Here is a 24,327-nt window from a genome sequence, read left to right on the forward strand (position 1 = left end):
ACACTGCAGGAAAGCCAGCTTTCTCTGACGATGATGCGTGATGATCATGGGTGAAGCGAAAGGGAAAACGCTTCCCATGGAACCAAACCTGGGTCCCTTGCGTTATAAAGCCGGCTTCTATCCATTGCGCCATTCCGACATTGTTGAAGTAGTTCGGATTTAAAGAGGGGTGCATGGACGTGCAAAATTAGACAGAAGGATTATGCACCCTTCCATGTAACAACGAAGATAGTTGAACGCGAAGCTTTCTTCGTGCGAAATCGAATGGGAAAAGGTCAAAGTCAAAACCGCTGTGATCGCAAGTCCTAGCTGCATGTGAGTCAGCTGTTGCGTCAAAGTCTATACTGAGATGGCAAGCAATGAATCCCTCACGAGAAAGCTCTGTCTTCAACCATTGTCGTCATTAGACGGAGGGGTGGCTAATTTTTTTTCTACAGGCTAGCTTGAGAAATTGTAAATTTCAGTTTCCCTGTGGAAATTGTTAAATATTCACTTTGATTTGAAAATATCCACTTCATTTTTAACTACAGTATAACCTCGTTGACACGTTCCCGGTTCATACGATTTCCTTGTTACTACGCTCTCAGTTGGGAACACTAAATAGTACGGTTCTTCCTGGATAGTACGTTTTCCGGGATAGTACGTTTCTCCCTCGCTTTTTTTTTTTTTTTTAACGTCTCAACGAGGTTCTACTGTACTCCAACAAAATTATTATTTGCTTCACTTTTGCTCCCAAACGGAAAAATTGCTACAATTTACACTTCCCTAGTTCGTAGCTTTCCAGGGCTGGCGTTTTCAGAGCTGTAGGTGTGTCGATTTCAAAGTGCCTGCTCAAGACATGTCCAGCAGCTCGTGCCCTGAAGGCAGCGCAGTAGTGCCTCATCGGGGAGCCACAGTGAAAGAGAACTCCTTTGAGGCCATCACTGCTGTCGCCTACTTACGTAGCCGTAGCCACTCAGCTGAGTACTGAGGTGGCACTGTCTTCTAAGGGATGGGGCCATCATTGCCATTTGGAATTTGCAGCCACGCTGCAAGTTTGAAGCATTATCAGTATGCAAGGGGGGGGGGGGGGGGTCTCCCATCTCTGATGGCAAGAGTTGGGAGTGTGACCGGGAGACCTGTACTTAATATGGGTCTGAGACCAGGCTTAGTTCTTCGAGGTCTTTGGGCTTCCCCGAGCGGTTTTTATCTGCCTGTTGGCGTATTTCTTGCAGAGGAGGTTTTAACAGTGGCGCTCTTCCCGTTGCAGACAGTGGAACCTCCAGAAGCAAGACCCCAAGGCCGACTGCAAGGTGAGCCCCATCCGCCGTACTTACCGTATTTTCACGATTCTAACGCGCACCCTTTTTTGCTAAAAGGTCGCCACAATATTTGTATGCACGTTTCAATAGGGCTCAAAATAGAAATAGGCTTTAAAGAAGCCAGCAGCATTGCCATACGGAACGGACGTGAAGTCCCCCCCCCCAAAATCCAACTCAATCCAATAAAAACAATCTGTCATCACTACGTGAGTGAATTTCAGCGCACTAATTCCTTAATGGTGTGCCACATACCTTGGTCAGACATTTCTTTGTGCTGCTGGAATTAGCCCGTCACGCCTAGAATTACGAAGATCAAGGCCTTAAAATCGCCAACAGCTTCAACGTTCCCCGCTATAACGTTATTTCCAGCAGCAGCTGGATAAGAAATCTTACGTAGCACAATTGTTTTTGGCTTCCACAGCTGCCAAATAAAATCTCCTTCTTCCAGGTACGTGTTGGCATGTGTTTTTCATCTGCGGAGTACAGTCAATGTCAATTTTTTTTTTTTTTTTCAAATTTTCCTGTGCAAACTTAGCCGCGCATTACAATTGGGGGCACGTTAGAATTGTGCAAATACAGTACTTGCCCAGCTTCATAAGGTGGACTGGTGTATGCAGCAGCCCCGGCATGCACTTTTGATGACACTGGGAATGGAGCCCACTGGAGCTCATCTCATAATCATTCAACTTGTTATTCCCTTGAGGGTGCACCCCCCCTTCCCACATAGTGTAGCATGTGGGGGGAGGTGGTGTCGAAACAGTAGTACAAACAGCAAAAGAATGTTCACGTAAAAAGTACAAACCGAAAGCACTAAAAATGTGCATAGATAAAAAATGAACAAGAAACAAGATATACCGTGTAGACCACTTACAGTAAAGCCCGCTTATATCGAACAGCGCTAGGACTGTAAAATAGTTCGATATAGCAAAAATTCGATATAGAAAGTGGAGCAAAAAAAACTTACATGCGAGCAATGCTGCCGACGGAGTCACGAGCTAAAGCTGAGCTCTTACCACCCTGCAGTTCACTATTGATACGGCACTTTCTCGGAAAGAAAACAATCATTTATTGGGGCGGAAGAACTAGCAGCTGCGTGAGTGTAGCCTGCTTATTGGAGCCCAACGCGTTGCTGGTGACTAGCTTGCTCCACGGTATGTAAACAGTCGACAAGCACAAGACCGCTGCCCTCAATGGCACTGCAGTATCGCCGTAGCAGGGCCACGGCAGCCACGGCTTCGCTCGTGCTCGGAAGCGGTACGGAGTCCTCTGCGCCTTCGACAGAGCGGAGACAAGCATGGATACAAGCGAATAGCGGCGAACCCAGCAAACCGAGCAAGTGCGGGCAGCGAGTGGCACGGACTTGAAGTTCGATGAGACCGCAGCCCGCAGCGCCCAATGTGGCACTTTCGGCTCCAATGGCATGCATGCGTGGAGCTGGTCCACTCTGCCACGGCCGGTTTGGATGCGCCCGAGCTCGCGCGGGAGTCGCAAGTGACACCGATGCGCGCTGATGTATTGCGGGAAAGCCTGCCGCGTGCCTAAGGAGAGCGAAAAATCTGACCCGGGAGAGTTCGATATATCCACTGTGAGCAAAATTGCGTTCGATGTAAAAAGTTTAAAATGCATGAAGTTTTTATCAGAATTATACAAGGGTTCGATATAGGCAATAGTTCGATATACCCGTGTTCGATATAAGCGGGCTTTACTGTATAACATATGCCACGGCAGCCACACGAATCTAACCACACTGCAACGTGCCTTTCAGTCATTCTTTATCATCGCTGAAATGAAGGACTCTTAAAAATAGAGGTGCGGTCTTTATTTCGTCATTTTTTTCCACATCAGCCACTACTGCAGGGTCTACAACTGCTGCACAGTCTTACAAACTACAAATGTGGCTTTAACTTTTTGCGTTTGCATTTTGAGGGAGCGCGTCTGCGTTTCGTAGCGCCTGTGAGTGGATGCCACAAGACAATGCAATAAGAACGCAAGCGGGACTTTTTTTCTCTCTCTCTCTCCCACCCCAGCTCGCGTTTGCCATGCCGAAGGCGGTTGCTTGCCAGCACAACATACAGGTAGCGGAAACCTTCGGCATTGCGGCTCGATATCTCCAGACGCTCGAAAGGGAAAAGGGAGGTTGCTTATCTGCACAACGTTATAATAGAAACAACTCGCTATTTTCCGAGGTGCATCAAGCAAGCGCAGTTGCGGTTATCATGTGCGTGCAAACAAAACACGCAAACTAGATGCTGCTTTTTCTTTTCTCTCTCTTATGTCAAAGTTAGAGGAGAGCAATTCTTTTTTTTTTCCTCCAATGTCAAAGAGGAGAGCAGGGAGCGCACACTGCATGGGATGGCTGATTCTCTCTCTTATTATTATTTTTTTTTGACTTGTGACCCTAAAACGACGCCCCAGCTGCGCCAGTCAATCAACAGACCCGTCAAAAAACCGCACTATAAGCGGTAGTGCACTTCAGGCAACCACGTTTTTATGCATTGAGTTCTATGGGAGGCCTACTGGGTGGCCAGGAAAATAAAACCCCCCTCTATCCGGTCCCACACTTTAAGCAGTTACGTTATGAATGGTCTGCACTGTAAAAGAGAAACAAGCTGTTGCATCGTATCAGCTGAGGATACAGGCAGCTAGGAACTCCCTGAATTCTGAAGGGACTTTGCAACAACAAATTCTTTAAGGGAGTTCTGTTCTCTTGCAACGGGAAGCAAAGTTTTGTTAAATAAAAGTGTTAGTAGGACCATGAAGGCATTGGATCCTTAAAGGGACACTCCGTTTTAACCAGAAGATTATAGTATGTTTTGAAGCTTTCTGCATTTGTTCGTTGACCATTGATGCCTTGTTTGCTTAGTATTAACTAATGCTGGCATTCCTCTCCCCTGATTCTCTTACATTTTTTGTGTCGTTAAGGAGCACATCACAAACTTCTCGGAGCAGGCCAGAGCCGTACTCTCAATCTCAACCACATACATAGTTTAAAAAATAAAAAAGGGGCTAGAATGAAAAATCAAATTTGTCAAAGACACGTTTCTGGCAAACTTCGGATATTCTTTTTTCTATGGTTGTACCTCGAAAGGAAAATATTTTAAAACCATTTTAGAACATACAAAGCTTTTTGCGCATTAGTAATATCGTTAGCAAAAATTGAAGTGTTAGCTTGAGTGGCTGCATTGGTGGTTTGGCGAGTCACACAGTAGGTGCAGTAAAGCCAATCCAAAAATGCTGTGTGTGTCAGAGGACGTGTCACCACCAAATTGCCGAGGAGGGTGATGAAAGGGAAAGGGAATTTTTCTATTAAATAAATTTTCATAAACGCACCCAGAGTGGTTGAAACACGGCCTAGGGTCTCCAGACTTTAATCTGCACAAGCAATCTCACATCGTTGAGAAATTACTTGCGTCTGCTCAATTGTTATTGCCGGTGACATGTTCCCTAGTGGTGTGCGCATCAGGAAACATGTAACACAATACTTGGTGTGCACTGTTCAATAGCGAGCGTCAGAAAAAATAAAACACGAATTCTCTGCACATGCTCTATTCCCATTGCTTGTGTTGTGTCTCATAGCATGCACATCAAAGAAAATAGAATGCAAAGGAAAGCATGTGTGCACTCTGCTGTTGAGAGAGAGAGAGAGAGAGAGAGAGAGAAAAGACTTTATAGAAAACATCCGGCGTGCGGGAGGTCCCCGGCCACGCAGGGCGCGGATACTCCCTATCTATAGACTATGGTAATGGTCCATTAGTCTTAGGCCTAGATCTCGAAGATTCATGCCCCGGCTAGGCTGCTGATACTCGGAGGTTGTTGTCTATAGTCGGCATTGACAGGAAAGTCGTCAGCAAACTTGGGAAAAAGTAAAGGAAGGGACTTCGTTGCTGGCTAGTTGGCATGGGACTGGCAAAGAAACAAAACCGTGTGAAAAACGAGGACGGAGACAAGAAAGAGGCAGGACGAGCGCAATCCTCTCTCCCCTCGCGCAGCATTTTCTTTGTCGGTCGTGTACCAATTAGATGAAAGGAATGCTTTTGTGCTCATCTCGTAGGAATATACTTGGGGTTCCTGTGCAACTTTTCACCTGCAGCCTCGTGACGTAGGAAAGATAAAAGTGGCTGGGAAGAAATGGCAGCAATGACCCTAGTTACACAGCATAAATGCGTGGCTGTAACACAGTGATGATACATGATGATGATGATGGTGGTGGTGGATGTTTAATGGCGCAAGGCCAACAAGGACAAAGAGCGCCAAAGAATGAGCTATTTAGTGAGTGATGTAACAAAAGACAATGAAAATGGCTGGTGTATAGGACCAGGGTGATCCTGCGTGATGTGACAAGAGCTGCAGTAATTTTATCTACGCTAAAAACTTAAAAACACGATGGACAGAAAACATTGTTGTCTGTTGAGTTCCAGAAAATGTTTGTGTCGGATTGTGTCTAGTGCCTTGCGTGTGATTAGTAGGGGGACTACAGATAGGCCCTTCCCACACTTAAAGATCTATCGAGCAGGTGGGAGAGCGTCACGTGTGTGTGGCCTAGCCGTAGCCTAGCCAGGGCGCCTTGAGTGTGTGTTGTGCTAGTCAGTTGTGTAGCGTCCTAATTGTAGTTTTGTCACGTGCAGTTTGTTGTCTGTTTGTTGACTCCAGTGTGATCGCCATGTGTTTCGAAGCTGTTTTCTGGTGTGTCTTTAGGTCGGTGTAAGGTACTGTTGTTATGTCAACTGTGGTCATGAGAGCAGCAGCACCAGCCATTTGATCAGCAGTCTCATTGCCAGGGATCCCACAGTGACCTGGTACCCAGCATATAGTTATTTGAAGATTTGAGGCATATGCAGTCCTTATGACCTTGAAAAGAGCATTGATCACATAGTTTTTTGACGACCTTCCTGATGACAGTGCCTGTACAACGCTTAGAGAATCTGTGTAGACGATGGACTTTGGAATTTTATGTTCGAGGATGTGATTTGAAACGAGTAAAATGCCATACGCTTCTGCCGTGTAAATACTGCTATGAAAATTCATTGTTTTAGTAACGGTAAAATTTGGTCCGTGCGCTGCACAAGAGACAGTAAAACCAGTTTTTGACGTGTCGCTATAGAATTCGGCGCAACTGTATTTGTCCTGCAGAAACAGGAAGTGCTGCAGAACCGCACTCCTGAGTACCCTGTTTTTTTCTACTTGAATGAATGACAGGTGGCATGATATAGGACAAAGACGCCATGGTGGGATGAAATTATGGATGGGTGTCTTGTGCATGTCTGAAAGGAGGACCTTGATTTCAGAAGCCTCCTCCCTCACTCTGAGAGAGAGAGAGAGAGAGGTAAGGAAATAGACGGCCTGTTTAGAAAGAGGTGTAACTTTGATGTGTCGTTAATGACAGGAATAAAAGGATAGTCGGTGAGAGAGTGATGATACAGTGTGCCCGGATAGAGAACACAGAAGAGGGCTGTGGCGTGCCGAGAAATGCTTCACCATCAGCCCCCACCCCCGAGTAATGTGTCGCTGTATGAAATTGGGGCCCAAGTTCTGTTGGTATCTGGTACAATCGTGGGGCAGGACTCATTGTGCCTGTGCTGACCGTGCTACGCGAGGAAGGAAGGAAGGTTGTCTCTGTGCATGCCTGATGCCCCCTCCTTTGCTTCAGCTGCCTGCCGAGTTCAGCCTGGTGGAGGAGGACCCCTCAGAGCTGGTGGTGGCCGGGGTGTACGTGCGGCTGTTTGTGCAGAACCCGGGCTGGTCCCTGCGGCGGCCCCTGGACTTCCTCACCGAGTGCCTCGACCGCATCTGCAGCCTCCTGGCCAAGGAGGTGGGGCGGGACTCTTCTCCTCCCCCTCCTCCTCCCTCCCTCCCTTCCCTCCTTCCTTGACTTGACTGGAGGGTTCGGTCACCGCCTGGTGGTGCAGGTGCAGGGGGAGAGGGCGGCGGAGGAAGAGGACGGGGAGAGCCCCCTGGGGCTGCTATGCAGCGCGGCCTGTGCGGTGCTGCAGAGCCAGCCCTCGCTGCGTGAGCGGCTGCCCGTGCTGGGCCACCTGCCCCAGCTGTGCTCCGCCCTGGCCCGCCAGCCCAGCCGGCCGGGCTGCCTACGCCTGCTGCACCAGGCCAGCACCAGCCAGGTGGGTGGTCCGCGCCGGCTGCCTTTCGCTCAGGCTGTCGTGTCCAGTCCAACTCATTTCCAGACATCCTTCTTCTACCCTATGCACTCCACACTCTTAAGCCTTTTTTATTTTTTTGCTATGGCCATATGCAATTTTTGGATAGCATTGCATTTAATGTCATCCGCAGTGTTTTTCAGCCAAGCTGCCGTCGTGCCATTAAAATCTATCAGCAATGCACCACGCACATCTTGACATGTCCTACTTGTGTATGTGTGTGTGTGTTCAAAGGGTACTGCTGCCAGCCTAGGCTGAAGAGGCCATGGGCAGAACAAGTGAGACAATGGGCCAAAGTAAACAAAATCGTAGAGTAATCACCACTGCAGCAAAAATCAAGATGACAACTCTGTGCCCTCGGATGTGCAGACCGGCAAGAACAGCATGGTTGACATGACGCAAGCTGTCAATGCGGAAACGAGAAAAGGCACATTGGGTGATGGGCGCGCCTTTTGGTGCACAATCTCAATCCACTGCAGCCTTCCTGTTCTCTCTATCTGTAGCATACTCTCATCCACTCATCACACATTCATGCTCGTATGCTTTCAGTTCCTAAGGCGGCACGGCATGTTTGCTCAATGACCTTCATGCTCCCTTCGTCATCTCACTCTTGATCGTGGCCTGTGCCGATGTCCAGAACAGCTGAGCCGGCCACCCAGCAAATAGCGCGAATGCCCGCCCTTCTAAACTCTTGTGCAGAATCAGCCCTATTCTTGACCTTGCCTCGGCATTGCCACCTTCCCAGAAGCCTCTTCTGGCTGGTCTCTAAGGCCTTTCAGAGGGGGCGCCATCTTGGTATGGCAGCGTTTAGGCAAAGGTAATGGCCCCTAGACTGAAGCTGGTCTGCCCATGGGGGCTTTGTTGCAGAGGGCACTGGTGGTTGGTGAGTAGGAGTGAGCTGGTTTCAGGCCAAACTAGCATACACGCAAGGTTTCTGTCACAGCAAATGCATACGTACAGGGTCATGGAAAAAGATGGTCACGTGCACAGCACTGCATGAAAGAGCATATGCTATGATCAGTCGGGCAATGCACCGAAAGTGAGGCAAACATGCTAACGGTCTGCTGCGTAGTCTACTGGCTGGCTTCGCATCATCAGGCGGTTGTCCCCTGCTCATCGTTTTTGTGGCGGCATTTTGCGAGGGAGAGTGAGTGGTGAAACGATGGTGGAGAGTGCTGTTCTGGAAGGTTTGGTGAAACGTCACACTTTGACCGGTCAAGCTGGGGCGGAGAGGCGAATGTAGATGGAGTTGGCCACGTAAATGTCATGAGCGGTGGTGGCATGGTAGCAATGGGTGAAAAAACAAGTGCTGCTGAGCAAAAAGCGAAACGTCAAGCAGCGACCTCCTGACAAGCTCATTCTTACTAGCCTCAGCCGCAGTGCTCCGCTTTTGTTCCTGGCTTTCTTTTGCTTGTTGGCACTGTCAAAATGCGCACTTTTTTGTAAACTTGTGGGGGGACACATGTTGTAAGATTTGTTTTGAACCCTTCCGGTGCCAGTCTTGCAGAATGGCGTGGGTGTTCCTTTTGGTTCTCAGTGGGTCAGTCTAGAGTGGCAGTCGTCCTGACCCTCGCTCTGACCTCCCTCTCACTCTGGCCGTGCTGTCGTCGTCGCAGGCGTGTGCCCAGGCGCTGGGCGTCTCGTGCCTGGAGGCCCTGGGCCTGTCGCTGAGCCACCCCGAGTCGGCGCAGCTGGCCTGCCAGACCCTGCTCGGACTCTGCCAGGCCGCCGTGCCAGGGCTCGTGCACCAGGTCAGTCTTCTTCCTGCATCCCGCCCTTGCCTGCTGCTGCTCAGGGACGGGAAGAGGCTTTCGGGGAGGGGGGGCTGGCCAACGTCCAATGAACAGACGGTTGTTTCGGTACACTCGGATGCGTGAAATTGTGCCTTGCTGGCAACATGAGTGCCCCGCTAAAACGCACGAAAAACGCGTTATTTGCAACGAGTTAGAGGTAGTTGGGCACCGGATGTATCGCACTTTCAGTGCTTCAGGCTGATTCACAGGACGGAGAAAACTCATCTTTCTGGCCTCCGGAGCCGTCCACATAACCAGTTTTAAGTCCCACTCCTCCTTGTGGGTAGTCTACCAACAGTCTGCTCCCAGTCCGCACCGAAAAAGCTGGCATCTTTTTTCGCGCGGATTCGGGTTGCAACCGGTTTTGTCGCAAAGTTGGGAAGCTTCCCTGTGGCAGCACTTGTTGTCACTGCCTGCTGCGGGGTGGCGGTGGAATCGAGAAGCACCTGGCTCCCATACCTTGTCATCTGCAGCATGCCACGTCTATCACGGCTGTGCCATCAGGCTCTGGGCAACAACACTCTGGGGAGAATGCCTTGATGGCCTTGGGCAGGCAGGCGCTTATCATGCAGTCAACTAGCGACTCGACATCACTCAGTTGCTGGCGTCTCATTGGTCTTGGGTTGGGGGCCGCGCCTTCGGAATGTGGGGGCTTTCGACCCGCTCCTCGCCGTCGCCGCCGTCTGCTCATGGTGGACGTTCGGTTTCTGAGATGCGTGTCCGAGGTTTTTACTGTGGACGGACTTCTCCCAACCAAATCAACGAGCCTACCAGCTATGTTGCATAGAACGAAAGCCGATTCCTTCAACAAGCTGGAGATTCTGAATAAAGACAGCAACAAACTGAAAAGGAAGTGCAGCGGCTTGGCAAAAGAGCTCGGCCTGCTGCCGTCGACATTGTGCATCATTGTTGCGCAACGCTACGTGATTTTGAAAAAAGCGCAGTGTTTGGCATGAATGTCAAGGAGGCCAGGCAGCCCAGCATGTCAAGCTTGAAGACAACCTCCCGACATGGTTCAAGGAAGTGACTGTGGCTGGAGTGAACGTCGAAGGAAAAGTGTACCGGGAGCAAGCCGACGACATCACCCTTTTGCTTGAAATCAAGAACTTTAAGGCCTCCCACAGGAGTATTTGCTATTTCAAAAAACGGCAAGGTCGTGTATACAAAACTGTGTGCAAGGATGGAAAGAAGGTGGACGACTCAGTGGTGAGCAGTTCGATGGCCAACACACTGCCGGCGCTGTTATCGGAGTATGAAGCATGAGACATATTTAGCATGGATGGGGCGGGGACCCTGCATGCTCTTGACGTGTTGCAGCATGCAGTGAGCTGGGGCACCATGAGCAAGAAGATGAGTGCAAAGTTCTTACGCACTCCAGAGAGGACTGCTCAGCGACATGGAGGTTAAGGAAAAGCAGAAAGACTTCATGGATTTCTTCAAACTAAAGCGAGAAAATAAATAAATGAAAACGTTTTGGTGCTCAATGGTTTGGTCGGCGTTGGTTCGTAAGAATTTTGGATGACAGGAGAATATCACGGTCCCGCAAGATTCGTATCATCACGATTCCATGTAATACACTATTTAGCTTTTGTGGTGGAAAGTTGCCCCATGTAAAATAAATGAAGCTGAAAGTTGCAGGAAAGCTTTTTCGTGCTTGTTTTGTGCCACAGAAAAATTTTGCTAATTCTTTTAAATCAGCCTTTTATTTTCCTACAGGCCACTTTTTAAACACGTCAGAAATCGAAGACTTCAGTTTTTGTCTAGGAAATCAGTAAATACAGTAGAACCCCATTGATATGTTCCCAGTTCATATGATTTTTGTTCCCACCCCTCCCCACTATTTCTTTCTATTGCTGCGTTTTGTTTTTTGTATTTGTTTTTGTTTCATTTTTTGTATTGTCATCTTTATTTATTTTTGTCTGAAGTGTAGCCTGGTTTACCTATGCAATGCATCACTTGTCTCTTGTTCTTTCTTAATTCCTCATGTCAGTGACTCTAAATTTATTGGCAGAAGCAATATGCCTTTTTTTGCGTAGATTTTGCTGATAATTTTTTGATAGGTGCAGAAGGGAACATTTCGGATATCTCCAGCCTTATCTCGATTGTTGCTCATGTCAGTTGTAATAACATGCGTATATTCTTCATGTGCCTATATCTTGTCACACGTAACTATTCAAAACATTGCTCGTCTCTTGTTTTAGGCGCGAGGCCCCTAGGGGCTCGGGCTGTTGGCGTCTCCTGTCGTTGTCGTCGTTCCATGTAGTCACGGTACTAAAATACCGGTACTCTCATTTTCCAATGCCTCGCGCTAGAACGATTCGTACTTCAAAAACTTACAGCGAAGCTGTGTACCTTATACCCCCCAACAGTTTCGTCTCCATGGGCAAAAACGCGAACCCACCGCGGATACTATAATGCGCTGCATGCTTTGCCCCTTCCCCAGGTTTCACATTAGTATAGATGGCCTGGGATTTTTTCTCTTAGTTGCTTTGTCAGCTGGGATGTTTTAATTATGGGGGCATTTTTTAATGCATCAAAAGTAGGGTTGGTTCAGTATTAAATGTTAAAGGGACACTGAAGTCACAATCCAAGTTGTTCTAGATTTATAGATTAGCTCACTGAGGACAGAAATATACCGCTCTCACGCGTAGCTAGCTTTCTTTTTTAAATAAGGTAGAAAATAGTGGAAACTTGAAAGCTGCTGCCACTGGCTATGCCACACACACTACTTGCACCAGAAATGCTTGAGGGGGCAGACTGGTCTTAGAGGTATTTTTTTTTTATAGTTACGAACAAATTTTAATGAAACTGCACGGCATTATGGAGTTCTTTGTGCTGATTTCAAATCTGCAATTAGATTTTTTGCAAGTTGATCATTTTTTTTAGATAATTAATGATTAATTGCTTTTATTTTGGGTCACAATTACAAAATAACTGCGCCATACAGAATAGCAATTACCCTGTTGCAAGCAGACAAATGACTAAAGAATACAATGTCAGAAGAACATTTTTGATTTACCTATTTTGGGTCATTTTACAACACACTGAACTTCACTCCTCCCGCGCTCTGCCAGAAATGGCTCACAGGTAGTGTTGATTGAACACGATAATAATTTTCCGAAGACACCATTTGAAAAATTTGTTTCCAGCATTGTATTCTCCACACATTTAGATATCAAAAGCAAAAAAAAAAATTACAAATGTACCTGCTCTGGGTGCCGAGATATCAGAGGGCGAAATGCTCGCTTGGCGTTGCAAGAAAAGTGCCGGTTCACCATCGAATTCTGCACGAACTGAGCTGTAGAGTGCACTTTAAAATGTCGTTTACAGTAGGTAAAATATGGTGCCTTTGATGAGGAAGTTTGCGGACTCGTAGAAAAAATGGCCGTGGGTGCCGCAAATGCCATCTTCCAGAAAACAATTTTTTTAGCGTTTTTCGGGCCCAAAGACCCATCTGCCCCATTAAACCATCTGGCGTGCGCAATGTCTTTCCTGGCTGTTGCTGAATGGCGCTACTCCTCCATACTTGGGTGACTGTACCGCCCAAGCGTGCAAGCTACGTGCGAGCAGTTGGTTCTCGCGAAGAACCACGAAGCGCCGAAGCGCCTTCGCTTCGTTTGTCTTGGTTGTTTTTTTTCTTCTAGTGTCCGCATTTTTTCTTGCGCCTTTAAACCCTGTGATCATGTCGAACCAACTGGCCCACATTAAGCTATTGCTAGTCGATGGCAACATTCGCGGGTCCTCAAAAGGACAACAAAGTTTTTTTTTTCAACAAATCGTCAATACTGATCACAGGTCCCGTAAAGGAATGTTTTGCTTAGTGTTCCGAAGCTGCAAAAGACATGGGAGTTCGAGAAGGCACGACTGATTTGACTGAAACTGACCAAACTGCTCGGTGCGTTGGTAGCGTTGTATTCGGTTGCTTCCGGTTCATCGTGACACAAACAGCGACTGCAGCCACTGTTTGTGCCACGTTTGATCAGTGTGTGATTAGCCATTTCTGAGCAATTAAGGCATCTTTCGGCACCCAATCAATGCTAAAACTGTTATGGGGAAGGTCAGACTTTCGTTTGAAACCAAGTTGCTGGTTGCATTCAGTGTCCCTTCAAGTAAACCTCTTTTTTACCAGAAGTAAAAACTGGAAATATATAGTTTGGCTCTGGAAATCTGCTTCCAGACAGGCTGCACTGCTCCAAACTCCCCTTTTACTGCTTCAGAAGAAGGCCTAAGCCCGTTTTCACCCCTGTACTACACATTCACAAAGAAAAAATAAAGATGCACCATGTAGGAGGTAAAGGGGGGTGAGGTGGACCTCTCATGTGCCCTGACCAGCTGGTGAGGCCCAAGGGGGAGGGCAGGAGGCGGTGAGTGCCTGTGTGCTTGTTCTTCGGGAGGACCGCTGCAAAGCAAGGTCCGCCTCCGGTGCGATGAATGTGCCGCCCCCACTCGGTGCAGGCGGTGCGAGGGGGCCTGGTGGAGCGGCTGCTGAGCCTGCTGGGCCAGCCGTCGACCACTGCCACCACCAAGGCCCACGCCGTCCAGGTGCTCAAGGCCATGGCGGCCGACACTGCCAGCGGAGAACAGGTGGGAAACGCAGCCTCGACACAGCGCACTTACCCCCTCGAAAGGTGGCGGAGGGGAAATTCCGAAGGAAAGATGTGGAAACATAGAATGGATGACGTGCCAGAAATACCTGCTGTTTGTAAAAATCATCTCCGAGTGAGCACTGTCCAAGCACAAAGATGTTGCAGCTATGCATGATAATTATTTTGGAAAGTTATCAGTCTGTTTCGAGAGAACTATGCGCTGACGTCAGCTGTGTTACAGTGTACTAGCAGGTAGATGTGTGTCGTGTGGGGGGGAAAAAACGAATGAAAAAAGTGTATCGAGCGCAGGCATTCCCCCGGAGAGCTCCTGCTGCAGCCAGCGCCACTTATAAGTTTTTAAATCAAACTCAACAGTTATTTGGCAGTTTTTATAAAACTTGACATTGTGAAATAAAGAAATAAGACTATTTATGGCAATAAATAAGGAATAATTTAACAAACAAACCTTCTGAAACCAACTGGACAGCAGCGGCCGCCAGGGGCGCTGCTAACAACAGGAGTTCCTCGGCGGAAATTTTCATCGCAGGAGGGACCCCCCTAATCGGCCCTGAACGACGCACCTCCCTCTTCTAGTGCACTGTAGCTATGTGGTGACGTAAACAGTCATTTGTGTACAGTGTCCCGTGGCATCGCGTTCAGATGTGTCACGAGTCCTTTGTAATTTTCTGCATTGTTTTTGTGCAACTCTGGCATGTTTTGCAGCCTGAATATTTCGCGCTCACTTTGATTTGCTGGTTTTCGTCTCCCCGGTATAAATATTTTCTTGTGCAATGTTTTTTTCCTTGTGAAAGGCAAGTTTTGCTCATGTCCTTTTCAAGTATTAACCTTGCTGTGAGTGTTCTTTGTTTGCTTGCTTTTGCCAGTGTCGTTGTATTCTTCACTTGTTGCGGATGTTTCAACAGTAGGGTCCCCCTTATAACTTCTTATCATGAAAACCCCCCTCTGTATTAAATAGCGGATGAAGCGGATAGACAGTGGAGACTCCGTTTCAGAGATTTCTGAACAATGGTCTAAAGCAACCTCCGATTGCTGACTCGACTTTAAAGTACAAATTATCGGAGCCCGAATTGCACAACTCCACTCCCCTCCAGCTCCCTCACCCGGTTGCAGGCAGCGTTGCAGCCAGCCAGGCCATGCAAAGAACAAGTTTGCGCTGTTAATGTTTTGTTCTAGAGAGGTGGTAGCGCTGAAAACCAAAGCAGACGTGATGAGTAGTGCTGTGTGGAATAGCAGCCATGTGTCCTGGTGCGCAGGTCAGCAGCGTGCTGGGCCAGTCGAGCGTATGGTCGGACTACAAGGACCAGAAGCACGACCTGTTCATGGCACCTCCGTCCGCCGCAGGGTACCTGCCCAGTGAGTGTTGCGCCGTTTCTCTCGGCTAGCACGGTTAATAACTGCCATTTGCTCCTGACTCATTCCTCCGAATCACTGCCTATCGAGCTCGGAACTAGAGCCCCTAAATTAAGAACCTCTCATAACAGTAAGCAATCTTTATGCCTGCAGTAAACTCTGGGAATCTGAACCTATAAGGGGCCCTTGGCCACTTGCTTTCATCCGGAGCTTGTCTATTTAACACGAAACCCTTCGACGTACTGCAGAACAATGCGCAACACGTATTCAAGCATCAATTTGGCAATTGCCTCTGCTATTATTTTCGTTACTTTTCTACGGGAATGCATTGGCCTAATACAAATGGAGCTGTTTGTCTATAAAGTGTACTAGCATTCCCATACAAACTTGTACTGCTCTAATACATGTTCCTTACATGTATTTCTTCCACTGTTCCAACGAATACATGTGCCCTAATACTTAGAAGAAAATTCGGGCCAAGACGACTCAGCCTTTCTTTTTCTCTTTTTGCAGGAAAAAATTAAGACCTCATAATGTTATGTTTGCAATGTGATGTTACATTATTCAGAAAAGCAGATATGAAAAGTAAATATAGTAAGGGCTTTAATATGAAGTGTTTTTGTTTGCTATCGTGGAATGTTCTGCGGAGTTTTAGCAGGTGAAAATTTTTGGCCGAAATTACGACTCGCAATAGGTTACTATTTTTCAGTATTTTTGCTAACAGTGCCAACAGCGCTGGCAACATTTTTCAACCAAGCGCTCCTCGGAAACACAGATTTCTAAACCTAAATGCTAATGGTCAAACACCTTTGCGCCACGGATTGAACACAGTAAGACGCACAAGAACACTCTCCAGGTTCGGGAGGGCTGGCGGTAGTGGCACACGTTGAACCTGAAAGAGGGTGAGGGGAGATCTCGGCGAGCGGCGTCCACTGGTAGTTTCAAGTCTCTGCATGTCTCCACCAGAGCAGCTTATTTTGCATTTTGCAGCTGCCGCGGCTTGAGTCACCACCGACGAGGCGCCCGTGCAGCAAACACACTCCGGCCTGTCGTAGCATGTTCGAGGAAGGCGGGCTTTGCCGCCAAGCACGGGGTGCTTCCCCTCACTACACTAAGCTACACCCGCGCATAGTAGCGCAGTGCTGAATCGTAACAAAATCAAAAGCGTCTGCATCACGCCATCAAGAGCTGTCGGCGATGTGATTTTATTCTGTGTACTCAATGCCTAATAACAAAGAGGCTGTATCAATTACTATGTAAATGTGAATGCTGTCCTGAAATGCCGTCATAACGAGAATGATGCCCAATGGCCATTGCATAAGAATTTTTGATAGGTGAAGAACAGGATGCCTCGATATTAGGTCGCTAAAGAAACAAGAAGGGAAGAGCCAGGGCTGCAACGTTTGGGGTCTACTACTGGGGTCTACTGGGGTCTACTACACCTGCTGGATTTTCAGCCAGTGGGTGCTGGAACCTCAGCTAGCTTAGCTGTGGTTGGCAACAGCACTCCCAACATTCACTAAGAGTTAAGAGCGTTGTGCGAACGTTACAATGGGTTCAACCCACTGGCAGGACAATGACAGGCTCCAAAGGGGTGAGATGGACAAGAGGCATTGTTAGCCGAGTAGTACAAGTACATGGTGACTGCGTGAACGAGGCAAAGTAAATACCATATACTGACATGCGCCTTTGTGATGGGTGGCTAGAAGTGCCGGGGTGGTATACACGAGGCCGAGGTTCGGCCCAAGGGGCCTATAACACCGACGTCTGATCTCGGGGCTAACAGCTCCACGGAACAAAATGGCACCAACATATAAGATGAGCAGCACCTCTCCCCACAAAGCACCTGAGTGAGGACAGGCGTGGCTGGCAGGAGATTCGGTTTTTCGTGCCACCACATCAACCCGCACGACAAAGTTCCCGAGACAATTGCGCGGGCCTCATGCGCGCTGAGAGCCCCACTTGCAGAAAGGGGCAAAGGTGATCTATAGGATCCCCGCAGTAGATCTGATGTGGTCCCCACTTTGCGGTGTCGGGCAGCCAACAGAAGTCACAACCACTGGAATCTGTGACGGCCTGCTTATTCTACCAACTATAGTTGGGCTTAGAAGGCCACCTTGCGGGGTTTCAGAGAATGTGGGTTACGTGCAAGCGGCTGTGGCTGACTGCGGCCGGCGTCTCGTTTGCAGGTGCGGGAACAGCGGTTGCCGGCTACCTGACCCAGGGCTCGAGCCAGCACATGCCGCAAACCCCACCCCCGCTGGGCGAGAGCTGATGGTTGGGGTGGCCTAAGAAGCAAACCAAATGTGCCTTGCAAGAACTGCAGCGTCCCGTCCCTACAACAGGATGGACTCTCTGTCGCGGGGCCCGTCCTGCACTCGGAGTGGTGGTGGTGTTGCGGCCCCGGGACCCTGCGCTTGCTGGAGAGATGTCGCGGTCACCACTTAACCACCACCACCACCACCGCCGCCGCTGGGGATGGCCTCGTTGTTCGAGCCATTCTTTCCCTATGTGTTGATATTCGTTTCTGCCGCCGCTGCATACTATGTGAATATATGTGTTGATGAGCGATGCGCGAGAGAGTGTTGTTATAGATTTATAGCAGAAGGGGGGCGAAGAAGGGGGGGTAGTGCGTGCATGCTGTTTTGCTATTGGAAGTTGCGGTGCTGACGCAGAGTGGTTCAACCAGCTTACAATAAAGACATTCCTCTTCTAGACGCCGGCTCTTTTCTTTGGACCTGCCTGCCTGCTCACGTCAGGGACACACCCACACTTTGGTGTTGTGAAACACTATCGACCAGAGTGCATGTGGGTCAGGCATAGAGTTTCATACTAATATATACTAGAGGGAAATCTGGCTCCACTGTTTAGGGGAGCCGCGCTTCAGCGAGCGTTTCGTCATGGACCCGGCAGGTACGTTCCACTTGTCCTTGGCATGGCTCGTGAACAGGCTGAAAAGTTGGCTCTGGCTGCAAAAATGCAACAATATTACTGCAGAAGAATAATAGAATTTGTTCTGTTATTATAAAATTAAAGCGCTAGGAAGATGTATTTGTCAGGGATTATTTAGAATTTTTATGGAAGATAAACAAAAAAACAATGTTACTTCTTTTTATTGATTTAGGTTTCAAGACGAAAAAGAAGCCATGTGGCTAACCAAGCCAAGGAGGCAAGGAACGTCGCTAGCTGCAATGGCGCCACCCACGGTGGCCCGTGACTGCAGCGCCAGATTTCCCTCTAGTATATATTAGTATGAAACTCTATGGGGTCAGGGGTGTCTGCTAAGTGGGAAAGCTCTGAAAACAAGAATTGTGAGGGAGTTTGGAAACTCTGGGAAAAATCGCACTATTCTCGCATCACTTTCACGTTTCTTTTACAAACATCTTGGCTGTGAGAGAGGGTGCGTTATCGGTAATCAATTCCGCCAGAAAGTGAAAACAGGTAGCTTCTGCAGTCAACTTGTCCAATACTTCTGTGAGTTTCCGCTGAAGGGGGGACACTGATCTTAAAACAATTTCTTTTAATTTTTAACTTAACTCTTTGAAACTTGTCAGTCTTGCTGCTTTTTTCTTCACTGATTTCAAATATGCCATTATTTTTTTAGTAAATCGATTAGTTACTGCAGTAGTAAGATTAGTCATTTTTGGAGGAACAATAGACAAAACAGTGTTAGTCATGAAACTAATTTCTATTCAACCTTGGTGGCACTAGTGGCAATGAACCGTTTCGAATGCCCATTTCAAACACGAAAGTTTATTGAGCTGTAAAAAATTACCTCCAAGCGGTGCATCAAAAAACCGATTCTCTCATTGCACTCACCACGTTTCGTGGTATTGGAAAATATTAAGATTACAGTTTCATGGCTAACACTGCTTGGCTATTGTTCCTCCAAAAATGACTAATTATCTCTAATTATCTTGGTAACTAATTTACTAAATAAAAAAAATATGGCATATTTGCAATCAGTGGGAAATAGAGCATCAAGGCTGACAAGTTTCACAGAGTTTACTGATGTCCCCCCTTAAAGGAGCCATGAAGACAAAATACAAATTGGGTTTATTGGAAGGACTGCTTAGTCCCGATAACAATGATACCAATATCCTCGCTATCTTCGAACAAATAACGGAGATATCAAAGAAAACGTGTGAAGCAGTCGCGACCCCCTAGCCAATTTCCCGCAACTTTTCTACGACGTCACGGAAACTTGTTTGTGTGATTGGCGGCCGCCTAACTGACCTGTCGCGACGACACATGACTGGACGTCTGTAATTGGGCCTCTAGTTCCATTTGACCGCATCACTTGAATGCTAACGTGCAGTTAACGCACTGAAAATTGTATTTTATTGTTGGCCCATACGACGTCACTCTTGCTCATAACACGTCACTGTGGCACAAAATTTGAAAGTTTTTAAATACTTCTTGCTTTTTTTCTTTAAAAAAACATCTTTTGGGGCTGTAATGGAGCTGAGTGAGATACTGAATCCTAGTTCTTTCAAATTACACGAAGTTGTATTTTCTCTTCATGGCTCCTTTAAGGAAAGGGTCTGCATACTTAGAGAAGTGTAGTTACAAACTTTATGTGCCTGCGGCAATACTGGGCTGTGTTGCACCCGGCACTGACAGCAATTCCAGCTGCTTGACCCTTTCCTGAACCAGCCAATGGTTCGCTGACAAAATGGGTCATTCTCCTGGACGTGATAGTACTGGTAGACGAAATGGGCTCCACCAAGTATACACTTTTGCTTGGAATGCATCAGTTTTGAGCCTAGGGCGACAGATTCCATCGTGTGCTCAATTATCAGGAGCAGGGGCTTCTCACCGCCTCTGTGCTACCCTGATGTGAAGCTTGGGTGCGCGAAGCCAGCCGAAGGTTCACACAAGGACTTGAGCCAGCCGAGTGCTTTGTTGTCCACCTCCCCTACTAACGCAGCCTTGTTGGCTTGCGTAGAACACATTTCAGAATCTCAAGGCATCGTGCAGCAGTGCTTGTATGGCCAGTGTGCCAGTGTACGGAAGAACCCCCGAGTTTCCCTGCAAACTAGGTCTTGGAGAGTTCCCAGGAGGGGCCTAGACTTTAAGGAGCCATGAAGACAAAATACAAGTTTGGTTCATTGAAAGGCTGCTTTGTCCTGATAAAAATGATACCGATTTTATCGCAAACTACCAAAAAATAACGGAAATATTAAAGAAAACGTGTGGAGCGGTGGCGACTCGATAGCCAGTTTTCGGCAACTTTTCTATGACGTCACAGAATCTTGTTTGGGCGATTGACGGCGGTCGAACTAATCGATCGCCAGGACACATGAATGGACGATTGTAGTCAGGCCGCTAGTTCCGTTTTATCGAATCACTTGAATGCTAACGTGCACCTAACCCACTGAAAATTACGTTTTCAGTGCTGGCCCATATGACATCACTCGCGCCGATAACACGTCACTGTGGCGCGAAATTTGAAAGTCCTTAAGTATTTCTTGCGTTTTCATTGGTTAAAAAACACCTTTCGTGGACGGAATGAAGCTGAGTGAGGTACTAAAGCCTAACTCTTTAAAGTTAAACCAAGTTGTATTTTCTCTTCATGGACCCTTTAAGCGTGCAGTGTTTCCTTTGAGGCTTGGGTCAGCGTTGCCACTGCGAGCGTTTCCTGCGCACGAGGCAAGGTTGGGGGTCAATCAAGGCTGCCTGATTGGAGATGGGACGCTCCGATCAGAGAGTGGGCAACTGGGGTGCTCTGGCTTCCTCTAGAGAAAGTTGTCCGCTTTTCACCCGAGCCTGCCTGCATCACAGTGATGCAAATAAAACTGACCGGACTTCACTGACGTGGGCACGTTGAGGATAACTTACGCTTTAAGAGTACTCAGGTCTGACAAAGTTCTGGGGATCCTCCATGCGACACGAGATTGGCTGCCCATTGACATGCGGTGAAACGTACATTTGCGCGTCAACATTGTGGGAGCGTTCACCGAGTCACCAGTGTTTCACAGACTGTGGGGCCTTTGTGAAGCAGTGTGGCCGCTGTATGGCAACCTCCAGGGAATCTGCTGGTGATTCCTTGGTGGCAACAATTGTAATCATTGATGAGCCATTGCCAGAACCTTCTTGGGCACCACCAGAACGTGCGTGGTCATTGCAACCATAACGAGACTGTTTTACACTGCTAGCAAGTTAGTACGGAGAATGAAAGCAGCCATTCTACCTCACGGCATCGCAACACCAAGGGTTTGGTCCACTCGCCAGAAGGTGCCAATTGCTCACAAAGGTGATACTACATTAACAAGCGCATTTTTATGGTTGGTCCCAGATGTACACTGTATATGCTGCACTTCTAAGAAAAAAGGGTATAAAAAGCCCAGCAAGTTTTGCCACTTTGCTCTTTGCGTGTAGCGCCCTCTGTACTGCATTATGAAACACTGAAATGGGGGGAAACCATCTCCCGTGCTGTCTGCAATCTGCCGCCAGCGTTGACACCGATAATGAAACCGTTCTTGGTTGCGCAGTTGCAGTTGCTCTCGCCGATCGGGCGTACATGGCGGCTCTGTGCCATGCTGCCCCTGTGACTCTCAGTGCTGCCACTGATGAACGGTGATTTGGAGCAATTTGTAGCACCTAAGTGCCAGTTTTGGAGCACCTTGGAGCAACTAAACATCAACTGCCAGATGTGCCCAAAGCATCTCTCAACACCGAAAATTGACCGGTATCGTCCAGTAATTGATGTGGAGGTCGCCATGGAAGGTGCTTTTCACACATGCAATCACAAATGAACAGCGCAGCTGAGGAATAATGGTCTTGTCCTCACTAGGGGAAGACTTTTTCAAGGAGTCACTGAAAACGCTTTATAGTTGGCAGGCTCGAACATGCACTAAAAACAGCTTTCACAGTCGGCTCTCCCAATAGCCCAAGAATAGCTAAATAGCCAATCAAAAAAACTTTCCCGCCAACCTCAAGAAAATGTAGCCCAGTCTGGCTTAATTATAGCCCAACCTGGCATCCCTGGGCCCTCTCCTCTCACTGTACATTGCATTGGAAATGTAAGGTGGTCTGCAAGAGTGTGAGAAGTGGCGATGATGATGTCATACACCCATAGCAGTGTGTTTCAAGACGCATCAAGACGCATCTTAACACTGAACGCCGCAAAGCCTCGCACCGAAGGAAGAGAGTCCCTGTTTATCTGAGTAACCTAGCTGGTTCAGTTTTCCTTGCCATTTTCACTCCTCGTAGCTTGAGTGGTATTATTAAGAATTAATTTGTCTGCCTAAATATATTTCAGGGCTGTTCATGTTACGACTGATGGGTTCACGACATCGCCGCGCAGCGCAGTTCGCCATGCATGGGACGTTGTTGAAGAGGTGAGCTCACGTATGCCACTCAACATTCCAGTGTCTTGTTGTTTTAATGCGTGAAACTGCTGTTTATTATAAACTTAACCTATTGTTCGCTTTTGCCACTCACTTTGTGAAGGTCCAGCCAGCCTGCGGCAAGCGAAGCACGGCATGGACAATGGCCTGTGAAAAATCGCTTAAACGACTAACTGTCTGCATGCCGTGTATACAAACAGAGCAGTAAAGGTATTCATCCATTCCAAGAGTTCTTCTATTTGTGATACAGGAAATCAACGCACTGCAGTGGCAACTCAGATGTAGTGGCTGCAACAAAAAGTGCAACAAGTTGGCGGCCAATCGGAAGTCCAATGGGGCCTCCAACGGGAAAACCTACTGGCATTCCAATGGGTTGTCCAAAAGGTCACCCAAATGGCCGGCCAATGGGAACGCCAATGGGTGCCGAATACATCATTGGCCGACCAATAGGCCGACCAATTGGTCGACCCATTGGAATTCCAGTAGGTCGGCCAATGGTTTTTTTCGGCTGGGTGTCTCTTGCAACGAGGTTCTGCTGTATTTATGCTGAACGCGTGCCCAGTTGCAGGCGTTACTTACGGTCGCTTCTGGTGGTGTGTAGCTGCAACGCTGTCGTGTGTCTTCCCTCCATGTGTCTTCACTGGTGCAGAGCTGAAGTGCTCGAGGGCCCTGGGCAGGCCCCTCCTAACTGTGGTTGAAGTCGCTGGGGCCCGCGTTGAGGGCATGACACTTTTGGCAGAGGACCTCCTCCCTAATCCTCGGCCTCATCACCAGCCTATCTACGCCCACTGCAGGGCGAAGGCCTTTCCCATATGTCTCCAATTATTCCGGTCCTGTGCTAACTGCGACCAATTTATCCCCGCAAACTTCTTGATCTCATCTGCCCATCCAACTTTCTGCCGCCCCCTGCCACGCTTGCCTTCTCTAGGGATCCACTCTGTTACCCTTAATGAGCAACGGTTATCTTGCCTTCGCATTACATGCCCTGCACACGTCCATTCCTTCTTCTTAATTTCAACTAACATGTCCTTAGCACGCGTCTGTTCCCTGACACACTCCGCTCTCTTCTTGTCCCTTAATTAATGTTACACTTATCACTTCCATTCTATTGCTCCTTCCACCTTCCAGAGTGGAACCACGTTCCAGCAGCGGTCGCTGATACTAACAATTTAGAAGAGTTCAAAAAGCGGCTGCACGCGCACTTTGGAGTACAGGCTGCCAAGTACAAGCAGGTAGTTGCCTGCTTAGCACTGCTGTCATTGTGAACATCTTTTTAGGTTTTTGTACGGTTGAAGTGCCCGATTGTTGCATTGCTTGTAATCAAAAGTTGTTCCTTTTTTTTTCTGTCCTTGTATGGTATTGAATAATGCCGCTATATTTTTTGCATTTAATTCATGTCTGCAACAAAACTTGCTAAACACTGTTCTCAGCTAAAAATGTACGCTGTACCACTCCCCTCTCCAATGCCCTTTTGGGCGATGAGGGTACATGAAATAAATAAATAAACAAACAAATAAATAAAAAGTTGAACCCTCTTAGTGAGCCTCCAAGTTTCTGCCCCATAGGTTAGTACCGGTGAGATGCAGCTGTCATACACTTTCTTCTTCAGGGACAGTGGTAGGCTGCCATTCATTATCTGAGAATGCCTGCCAAATGGATTTCAGCCCATTCTTATCCTTCTAATTATCTCTGCCTCATGGTTGGGATCCGGGGTCACAACTTGGCCTCGCAAGTGGCCCAACCAGCTAAACGAGAAAGCGGAGAGTCCCGCA

At 47.9% G+C, this 24,327-nt stretch overlaps 1 protein-coding gene across 1 annotated transcript in view; it reads left to right on the forward strand.

The window, feature by feature from the left end:
* The window catches only part of LOC144152801 (dnaJ homolog subfamily C member 13-like), a 133,328-nt gene extending 115,410 nt beyond the window's left edge, over positions 1–17,918 (forward strand). Inside the window, exons 36-42 of the mRNA XM_077684265.1 lie at positions 1,250–1,292; positions 6,949–7,110; positions 7,208–7,417; positions 9,070–9,204; positions 13,702–13,830; positions 15,107–15,206; positions 17,393–17,918. Of these exons, the coding sequence (XP_077540391.1) occupies positions 1,250–1,292; positions 6,949–7,110; positions 7,208–7,417; positions 9,070–9,204; positions 13,702–13,830; positions 15,107–15,206; positions 17,393–17,478 (865 nt within the window). The 3' untranslated portion in view covers positions 17,479–17,918. The remainder of the gene's footprint in view (positions 1–1,249; positions 1,293–6,948; positions 7,111–7,207; positions 7,418–9,069; positions 9,205–13,701; positions 13,831–15,106; positions 15,207–17,392) is intronic.
* The last annotated feature ends 6,409 nt before the right edge of the window (positions 17,919–24,327 follow it).

The sequence above is a fragment of the Haemaphysalis longicornis genome, unplaced genomic scaffold (genome assembly GCF_048455015.1).
Source record: "Haemaphysalis longicornis isolate Haplotype H1 unplaced genomic scaffold, Haemaphysalis longicornis Haplotype H1 scaffold_9, whole genome shotgun sequence".
Lineage (NCBI taxonomy): Eukaryota > Metazoa > Arthropoda > Arachnida > Ixodida > Ixodidae > Haemaphysalis > Haemaphysalis longicornis.